This window comes from Nicotiana tabacum, chromosome 15 (genome assembly GCF_000715075.1).
Source record: "Nicotiana tabacum cultivar K326 chromosome 15, ASM71507v2, whole genome shotgun sequence".
Classification (NCBI taxonomy): Eukaryota; Viridiplantae; Streptophyta; class Magnoliopsida; order Solanales; family Solanaceae; genus Nicotiana; species Nicotiana tabacum.
The window spans coordinates 3,940,092-3,950,963 of record NC_134094.1 but is presented as its reverse complement, the minus strand read 5'-3'; the positions used below and the strand labels follow the sequence as shown (position 1 = coordinate 3,950,963).

The following is a 10,872-nucleotide window of genomic DNA, read 5'->3' as shown; positions in this document are numbered from 1 at the left end:
TATAAAATATCATTAATAGAAGTTCTCTATTAAGTCTAAAACTAATTCCCGATTAGTACTTATATGGATTTTTCTCTTCCATTGTGCCTTGTTTTGAGCTAAGTCTACTTTGATTCCAAAGATTCATCATGGTTTATATTGGTGACTTTTACACTTTTTGCCAGTCTCAGACCCCGCTGTGTGAGATTATACTGGGTATGTTGTTGTTGTCACTAGTTGCCAGTCTACCACAATCCTCCTCATTTATCATAACTTGGAACCGGCAGTGTGAGCGAGCTCACACAGGCAGAGTTATACTAAGTGCGGCATGATAATATGAAATATACTATTATATATATCTTATTATAATCGATTGAATTACACAAATAATATAAAAACATTTACATAAACTTATAAAACTTTGCTATGTTTGGTTACTTTTGATTTATGAATTTAGTAAACCCATATATGTAGCCGTTTAGTTTTACGCAAGGAAATTCAAATCCTAGCATATACACCAAAGCCGATCATTTTTCCTTTTATTCAACGACTATTTCTTTTCTTTTTTCCTTTCGTTTTCTTTTGTAAAATGCTAGCTAGGAGCATGCTGCTATAGTGTATAACTGTTTATCCAAAAAACGGATAACAATTGAATTTATATGTGATTTTTAAGGATATGTGGATGAATTAAATACAAATGATAAATAACGTTAGATTAAACAGATAAAGGACATAATAAATTGCCAACCCAATTAAGGGGAGTGACCCCGGACTCAGTAACAACTTAATAAAATGCCTGCTTTCGATCCCGGGCTCACACTAATGAAGAACTAATGAACAAAAGTAAGAACTTTGGATAACAGAGAAAATAAGAGTATATTATCTTGATATGTGTGTTACAATCTGTCATATGAATAATAAGTTTTTCCCTTTATATAGTAGGGGAGTTTTACCCAAAGTACAATTCTAAAAAAGATAAAAATCCTTTGTTTCGACGATCACTGATTTTCCGCCGATACGAGTCGAGATTCATATCACGATATTCGGTTAGGTACGAATATCAGGACCCTTTGTTAGTCGTGTGCAACTGTTGGATAATGCTCTCCGAGGTCTCAACCCTTAAATCGGACCTCGAGGATATGGCTCCGATATCCCCGAGGGCAGGTGTTTGCCCGAGCCCTGATACGAGAGATTTTTCGTTCTGATTCCGATTCATTAATGTCACGTTCCTGCTCCGTTTGACTCACCGAGAAGTCGAATCATACATCGGGCTCTGTTTTACCCGTATACAATAACATATGGATTTCATTTCAATTCAATAAATTTGACTCAAACTCTATATACATATAAGCAATATATTATGAATACAAAAAATTAAATATGGGTTTGGTATAAATTCTATATCCGCCTTGACTGCAATATCAGTCAAATACTATAATTCCACAAAGACACTTCAACGTCACTTTCAACATCATCCCAACTAAAACAATTACCTAAACGAGGAGTTGGAGAAAACAAAAGCCCTATCATTTCTTGCCACGATCCCTCTATCTCCAACATATCACTATTTTCTCCCCAATTGCAACACAAAACGTTTTCCATCTCCTTATTCTGCATTTTCAATTCCTTAACCCCCATATCATACCCACCTCCATTAACAACATTCTCTTGGCACTTTACTTCCTCATTTGAATTAACTTCCTCGTTCATATAGTCGACTCCAACTAACTCAGGATCCGGACGAAACGCCTCGGCTGCTTTTACAGCAGCCTGGCGTAAGTCCTTAGGATCCTTTGATACTATCACTGGCAACCTCCAAAGGGAGTCTGCGAAGTTTAGAGTAGCGGAATTACCTCTAAGTGCTAATGCAGCTACATCATGAGCTCGAGCTGCCATTTCTGGAGTAGGATAAGTTCCTAGCCATATTCTTTTTTGTTTACTAGGTTCCCGTAGCTCGCAAACCCACTTGTTATTATTCCTCCTCCTCACTCCCCTATAAATCGGGTGGCGAGTTTCCTTGAACTTCTTTCTCCCTGCACGTTTCTTGGGTCGACTCGAAGCTAATAGTATAATTCCTTCGTCGAGAGATGATGATGATGTTTCCTGCGAGTAATCTCTCTCTAGATTTGCCGGATTGGAATCTAAAGAGCATGAAATCGAGTTATTATTAGTCATCTCTGGTTTTCTTGAAATAGCGACTGTTATAATAGTAAAAAAGAGTCAAACTTTGTGTTGTGAGCGAAGTGCTATGGCTTAAGAGTGTTGTTGTTGACTTGTTGGTTGTGGAGTTTTTAGAATTTGCTGAAAGTTTTACAGTGCTATTTATAGATTTGGATATAATTGGATTATGAAGAGTGAGAAGAAGAAGAAGAAGAAGAGAGCACGTGGCCACGATATTGACGCGCACCCGGAATTAAGTTGGCTAAGAAAAGAAAAACTGCAAGTGTTCGATCTGCTCTTTTTCTTATTTTTGTGGGGTCTATTTAATTCTTTTTTAAAAAAAATTATTTATATTGGAGTTGGATTAAATTAAATATCATATTAGGGATAAAACATTTGCTAACAAGACAATTTTATATCTGGATCTTCTAAACCAAAACCTATAAAAGAGTAGTTAGTAACAGTGACAGATCCTGAGTATGATATGCAGGTTTACGGGAACCCAGTAATTTTTACTCGGACGTTATTTTTATATTTAAATGTCTGCTAAATATATGTAATTATTTGACAGCAAACCCAATTATTACTGTAAATTCTAGTTAAAATCAATATAGAAACTCATAAATATAACTTTATCATTCTACCAAAATTCTTATTGGTGGGGTCTGCATTATTCTATATATATAGAAAAAGACTAGGGGTTTTATAGCACGTGGTTGAATTAATGAGTTCCAAAGTTTAGGATATGATTAATTAATAAAAAAAGAATAGTATGTTTTTTTATTGTTGTTTTCAGTGTGGGTAAATGGGGACAGAAATTTTATGTCTTAGTTCTCATGAAACAGATGGAGTTTTGGCACACGGGTGCTACACACTTTAGCCACTTTCAACTTTCAAGTACGAATATATTCCAATTGAGAATTTGTGTGCAAAATAACTTTAATGAATTGTGTGAAATCCTAAACTTCTATACATTTATAGAGTAAAGTTATTATATTATCGTGTTATCTAAGAATTGAATAGTTACCTGAAAAATCGAAATCTATCGTGAAAAATTATACTAAAAAAAAAAAGCAACTCAATGTACAAGGTTTAAGGAAGGGTTGCACCCCAAGGAGTGTGATGTAGACAGCCTATCCTAATGCAAACATTAGTGGTTGATTTCACGACTCGAATCCATGACCTATAAATCACACAGAGATAATTTTACCGTTACTACAAGACTCCTCTTCCGAGAAAAATTACACTGATAATTTAAATAATTACACAATCATAAGTTAAATCCAAAATTAAGTTTTATATAGTATACTTATTATGAACATTAGTTGAAGGCAGAGAGAGAGAGAGCGACAATCTCTAAGGGCTCGTTTGGTACGAGGGATAATGGATAATTAATCTGTAGATTAAATTTGAGATGAGCTTATCTCATATTTGGTTGGGATAAAATCGCAGTATAACTAATCCCGGGATTAGTTATTGTCACGACCCTAATTTTCCTCCGTAGGATATCATGACGGCACATAGTCTCTAAGACTAGGTAAGCCTAACACCTACTAAATTAATAGAAGAATTCAACCCATCAATGATAAATATGAAATAGTAAACTTTATACACAACTTACAATTTTCAAAAGTAGTAATACAAGTCATAAGCTCTATTAAATTTGCTAGAAAAATCCTTAAATATAACTGTTCGGATAAAATTAAATAGTTCAAGTACAATAACAGAAGGTGACTCCGAGGCATGCAAAGGCGACGACAGGTTTACCTTGAGTCTCCATAGCAATGCTCGACCAACTAGCTAATAATCAACAATAACTGTGGCACCTAGATCTATACAAAAATGTGCAGAAGCGTAGTATGAGTACACCACAACGGTACCTAGTAAGTATCAAGACTAACCTCAGTGGAGTAGTGACGAGGGACAGTCAAGACACCTACCGGACTAAACAATCTGAACAAGTGTGAAGGTGAACTAACAGAGTAACAAATATTAATATAAAGCTAAGTAGGATAAGGAATACAAAATAATGCTTGCAATGATACACTAGTAACAACAATATTTAACAGAAAGCAGTCAGGTAATACTGTTGTAGAGTAAGCTGAACACAGTCAAGTCCGGTAATATCAAATAAAGGAAAATCAGCAATAACTCAATAAGGACAACCGCTTTCACATCAGATCTGTCAAGCATTTTCACGAGGTACCAAACCTCATAATCACAGCTCGCAGGTTCCAATTCATGAACCCTAATCACTTGGCATCTTGTGCCCGCACTACAACTCATAGCTCCACAGACAACTCACGTGCCAGGAGAACAACTCTCATCGGGCCGGGCGGGCTCTGTAAGAGAAGAGCTAACTGGAGTACGCCTGGAACGACGAACGAAGAGTATGAGAAGAGAGTTTCAAAGGTCAGATCGGGTTGGCTTGGCTGGTAAAGCTTGTGTTCCAGGTCAATAAAGACTACAAACTAGTATTGCTAACAAGAAGCTAACAAAGCAAGGCTGCTAAAGAAGAGCTTGTTCCGGTTCCGGATACTAGAATAAGAAGAACGAAAGCTTGTAGAGCTACTGCGGAGCTAACCCTTGTTTTATTAGTTTGGTGGTTCCTACCAAGACAATTTCTTTATGCCCATCAAAGGACCTCGAGATGCTAATCCGACCGAATTGATTATCTTCATGCATAAGGATCCTAGATTACCCAGTACAAAAGATTAAAAAATTATCTTTTCGAATATGAATTTTGATTCGATCTTATTATTAGAATATGAAGATTCAACTAAATATACTATTTTTCAAGAAGGAGTCGCCACCTTACCTTATTCCAACGTAGGGACTGAAGGGATAAGGTTGTGAAGGTGGCCTCATTATCCATAACTCCGGTTAGATGAATGAAGGACCGACCGACCCGGGTTTTCACGAGCGCTGGCGGGTTCGCTATAGGAATTGACCAAATATCTCACGACACGAGCTGACGACAGCCATGCAACACTTGTATGAAAGTCAGTACCATCCCGTTTGATGACTTGATGAAGATGTGCTTGTGGTTGAAATTCTTCCACCATGGAAGATGTACTTTGATGGTGCTGCTCATCAAGCAACACAACTTATTAACATCATCTGCAGGAACCATCCCTTCTTCAATGTCTATTGATACTATATTCTCAACCTTTGTTTCGGAGTTTTCAGGTGTCGAACTCTTTTATCTTCGCCAAGATGTTTTCTCAGCGATCTTTCCTCATCCTGAAGTTGATCTCTTGTCCTCTACTACTAGCCACGCATTTCAAGCCCACCTTATCTCACCGTATGTATTTCAATAATAACAACAGCGCGACAGCAACCTCGTGCAACACAATAACAACTGTACGGCATAAACCTCGTGCAAAAACAATAACAACTGCACTGTAGAAACCTCATGCAAACACAATAACAATCCTTTCAATAATAACATGTGTGCCAAAACATAACAACTCAACAAAATAACTCTCGCAATATGTGTCCATATGCCACAATATTTCCTCAAAATAGTTTCAATATCACAACCACGCATAGCCCTCAGCTAAACAACACTGAATACAATAGCAACAATAACAATAACACGAGAATATCGCAAGTAAATCAACACAAGAAATTCAAAACACAAAGAAACGGAAGAACGAACTCACAAAGAAAGACACAACATGGAAATAATAGTCTCAACAAGAATAGTTCAACAAGGGAGAGGTAAAGTGTAACAATGATTTCACGAAAGTACAATTCGACAACAAGAAAGATAGCATGAATCAATGACCCCAAATAAGAATACGTCAACAATGAAAGGGATAACAAACTTCAATTAAGGCTAAGCACTTACGGAAGAGATAATACTGATTTCAATTAAGGTTAAGCAATTACAGAAAGATAATAATGATTTCAATTAAGGTTAAGCAATTACGAAAAGGATAGCATGACGATAAAAGAGGTAACAACTTCAGTTAAGGCACATAAGCGTTTAATCGGCAATAAGGGTAGAACATAAAGCAATTAATTTCAATTAAGACACGTAAGGGTGAGTTTAGTAAATGGGGAATTTAACATGATAAACAACTTCATATCTAATGAACATAAGAACCTAAGAGCCCTAAACGGTCAAATTTCTATAAATAAGCCCGAGTACGTACTCGTCACCTCGCGTACACGGCCTTCACATGACACAATTAGCATAAATGGCTCAAATCCTAAGGAGTAATTCCCCCCTCCCCTCCCCTCCCCACAAAGTTAGGCAGATACTTACCTTAAAGAAGCTAGACTGATACTCTAAAATGACCTTCTCGAGAGAAACAAGGACGGCTCAAATCTAGCCAAAATAACATCAAATCATAAATAAAACTCATAGAAAAAAATTTTGGATAATAAAGCTTCAATCTTTAAAGAGAACTAGGGGTGAACATTCGATATTTCGGTACTTAGATATTCGGTATATCAATTGTGTATACCAAATACCGTACCAAAATAGTTCGGTACGGTTCGGTATTTTCTTGATTGGTTTGGTACGATTTCGGTATTGTACCAAGTCTTTGTAGAAAAAAAAGTAGTGAGTTGGTCATGAAATCAAACGAAGTTAATTGATTGACATTGATAACTTCTGTTTGATGCAAGAAATTATTTAAGAAAAACACAAGGTTATTAAGAAATGAATTCAAACTTAATAGCCCGATTTACCTGAATGCCAACATATCTGTTAAAGAAGATTATAATCTTTCAAGTACATATTCCATGTTTTGTGTGCTTTTGTATGTTCTTAGGCAACATGGGTCTAGTAATTCTCATTTTTGTAGTGAGAATAAAGAAGGAGAAAATCTCAAGGTCAACAATATGAATCTTTATTCATTGATTTTAATCAAAAAGGACTCATTCTACTTCAGACTCTAAAAATTAAACAACAGAGCACCCAAAATTGCCGGTAAAACTACAGCCTCTTAGCAACAACTTTGTTAAATTAAATTGAACAAATGAAAAACTGAAAAATTAATTACTCTTCCTAATTGAAGAGTTAAAATAAGTTTCTACTTCCTAAATAAATTTCTTTAACACCTATCATTACAGTATGAGGAATGATGAAGATTGAGGAACGAGAACTTGTTGAGTGTTGAAAGCTTGAATTCTTGTCAAGGGGAGGAGTTATGAGAGGAGTCGTCAAGGATTGAGAGGCATCGTCGAAGACTTGAAGCAGTCACAGGCACGCAATTATAGTCGTTGTCTCGTCGAGGAGGGTCTTAGAAACAAGGGGGAGAAGAACTGAGAAATGAGATTGAGAAGTGAACTCTAACCTAGTTGATGCCTGATAACGTCTTATTTGAGTTGGGCTTGGGCTTATTTTTATTACTAATAGTTCCCGGATTATGCATTATGGGGCTGGGTAATTTGGGTTGACCAGTTGGGTTATAGTTATAGTTATAGGAAATATTTGGGTATACTGAAAAATTAAATCTTAAATACCGAAATCTGTACCGAAGCACCTAACAACCAAAAATTTCATAAGAAATTGATACCGAAAAACCGATACTGAAATACTGAATTAATTCGGTTCAATTCGATTTTTCGGATTTTATGCCCACCCCTAACAAGAACTAAAAATCAATCCAAAAGTCAACCCTCCGGGCCCGTATCTCGGAACCCGACCAAAATTATAAAATCCGAACACCCATTCGATAACGAGTTCAACCATACAAGAATTACCAAATTCCGATATCAATTCGTCCTTCAAATCATCATTTTACATTTTGAAAGATTTCTTAAAAAATTCCCATTTTTTTCTCAACTCAAAATACTAATTATAATATAAAAATAAAGATAGAATCATGAAATATAATAAATTTCGGGTGAAGAACATTTACTCCAATAATTTTCTTGAAAAACCCACTAAATATCGCTCAAATTCGAGGTCTACAACTCAAGATATGATAAAAATGGCTAAACCCTCGATTTGAAAAATATATTCTGTTGCCTAGGCATTTGCACATCGCGATCGCATGTACATTCGCGAAAATATACATGCGATCGCGAAGAAGAAATAATGACTGCCCCAAAAATGCACTACGCGTTCGCGAATGGCTCCATGCGATCGCGAAGAAGAAAAGAACACTGCCCCACAAAAAGGTACTTCGTGAACGCGGATGGCCAAATACGAACGTGAAGAGGAAGTCACTCACACGCACACGATCGTGGACTGACCATGCAAACACGAAGAATAAAATATAGCAAGTCAACAAATACACTATACGATCGCGGCTAACACTACGCGATCGTGAAGGATATGGCGATTAGACACCAGAACTTCAGCATTCCAAAACATAAGAAAATGGTCCTTAGCCCATCCGAAATACGCCCGGGGCCCCGGGACCCCATCGAAACATACCAACAAGTTCCATAATATAACACGGACCTGATCGAGGTCTCAAATTATATCAAACAACGTCGAAACTATGACTCGCACCACGAATTGAACTTACGAACTTTTAAATCTTTCAACTTCTAAAACTCGCGTAGAAAAATATTAAATCAACCCGGAACGGCGTCAAATTTTACATGCAAGTCCCAAATGATATAACGGAGCTAATCTAACTCTTGGAATCGAAATTTTACCCCGATATCACCAAAGTCAACTCTATGTCAAACCTCTTAACTTTTCAAAAACTTCAACTTTCCTATTTTCGCTGAAATACTTCAAATTATCCTACAGACCTCCAAATCCAAATTTGAACGCACGCCTAAATCCAAAATCACCAAATGAAGCTATTGGAATCATCAAAATGCCATTTCGGAGTCGTCTACACAAAAGTCAAAACTCCGGTCAACTCTTACTGCGTAAGCTTCTAAAACAAGAATCCTTCTTTCAAATTGACCCCGAATCATCCGAAAACCGAACTCGACCACACACGCAAGTCATAACACATAATACAAAGTTTCTCGAGACCTTAAGCCACCGAACGAGACGCTAATTCTCAAAACTACCGATCGAGTCGTTATATTCTTCCCCTTTTAAACAAACATTCGTCCTCGAACGTGTCAAGAACCATTCCAAGGTCGTCAAATCACTGAGTGAACTACCATACATACACCTACGTGTGATCCCACGTTACCCCAATCCACATAGGCCCGATGACACCATCCCAACTGAAAATTATCCCTTCGACCCACACTAGTAAACCTTAGAATCAATTTTCTCACCATCCAATTATTTCCAAGAGACCCGATTCCTACATCAGCATAATGTATCAGCCTCAACCAAATGCAACAACTTATGCCAACACCCACAAAATACAACCACATGACGTAACACATCAATTAAGTTGGCTAAGAAAAGAAAAACTGTAAATGTTCGATCTGCTCTTCTTCTTATTTTCATGGGGTTTACTTAAATTCTTTTTTATAGTTATTTATATTGGAGTAGGATTAAATTCATATTTATGTTGAAAAGTACGCCGAAAAATGTCACATTAGGGATAAAACATTTCCTAACAAGACAATTTCATATATGGATCTTCGAAACCAAAACTTATAAAAGAGTAGTTAGCAACAGTGGCTGATCCTCAGTATGATATACAAGTTTAGAGGAACCTAGTAGTTTGTACTCGGACGCTATTTTTATATCTGTAATTATTTGACAGAGAACTCTATTATTATTGTAAATTCTATTTGAAGTCGATGGAGGAACTCATAAATTTTAAATTCTGGATTCGCCTCTTGTTAGCAACTTAGCATTCTACCAAAATTCTTATTGGTGGGGTCTGCGTTATTCTATAGACTAGGGGTTTTATAGCACGTGGTTAAATTAATGAGTTGCCAAAGTTTAGGATATGATTAATTAATAAAAAAAGAATAGTATGTTTTTTGTTGTTGTTTTCAGTGTGGGTAAATGGGGACAGAAATTTTGTGTCTAGTTCTAGGAAACAGATGGAGTTTTGGCACACGGGTGCTACGCACTTTAGCCACTTTCAACTTTCAAGTACGAATATATTCCAATTGAGAATTTGTCGGTTAAATAACTTTAATGAATTGTGTAAAATCCTAAACTTCTATACATTCATAGAGTAAAGTTATTATATTATCGTGTTATCTAAGAATTGAATTAATTACCTGAAAAACTGAAATCTATCGAGAAAAATTATACTAAAAAAAAAAGAGCAACTCAATGTACAAGGTCTAAGGAAGAGCCGCATCCAAGGGTGTGATGTAAACAGCCTACCCTAATGCAAGTATTAGTGGTTGATTTCACGACTCGAATCCATGACCTATAAATCACACAAAGATAACTTTACCGTTGTTAGAAGACTCCTTTTCCGAGAAAAATTACACTGATAATTTAAAATAATTACACAATCATAAGTTAAATCCAAAGTTAAGTTTTTATAGTATACTTATTATGAACATTAGTTGAAGGTAGAAAGAGAGAGTGACAATCTCTAAGGGCTGATACTGGATAATTAATCCGGAGATTAAATTTGAGACTTATCTCATATTTGGTTGGGATAAAATCGCGGTATAACTAATTTCGGGATTAGTTATCCCAGAATATTAGTATTTTTTTTATCCCTATAGGAGGATGAGATAATTAATCCCAAGATAAATAATCCCGAAATAATTAATCCTGAAATAACTTATTTCCAACCAAACGACCCCGAAGCTCCAACATATTTACGTGTGAACATCAGTCAACTATACTGTTCGACATCACCTACGTAATACATCCTA

General features: G+C 36.2%; 1 protein-coding gene across 1 annotated transcript; it reads right to left on the bottom strand.

Annotated features, from left to right (window-relative positions):
* Positions 1–1,266: 1,266 nt before the first annotated feature.
* LOC107791792 (dehydration-responsive element-binding protein 1D-like) lies at positions 1,267–2,288 on the bottom strand. The gene has a single exon (XM_016613932.2). It carries the CDS (start codon positions 2,152–2,154, stop codon positions 1,405–1,407), a length of 750 nt encoding a protein of 249 aa, XP_016469418.1. The 5' UTR covers positions 2,155–2,288; the 3' UTR covers positions 1,267–1,404.
* Between the last annotated feature and the right edge of the window lie 8,584 nt (positions 2,289–10,872).

Excerpts from the sequence above, each read along its gene's own strand:
- LOC107791792 (XM_016613932.2), bottom strand. The coding sequence starts at position 2,154 with ATGACTAATAATAACTCGATTTCATGCTCTTTAGATTCCAATCCGGCA.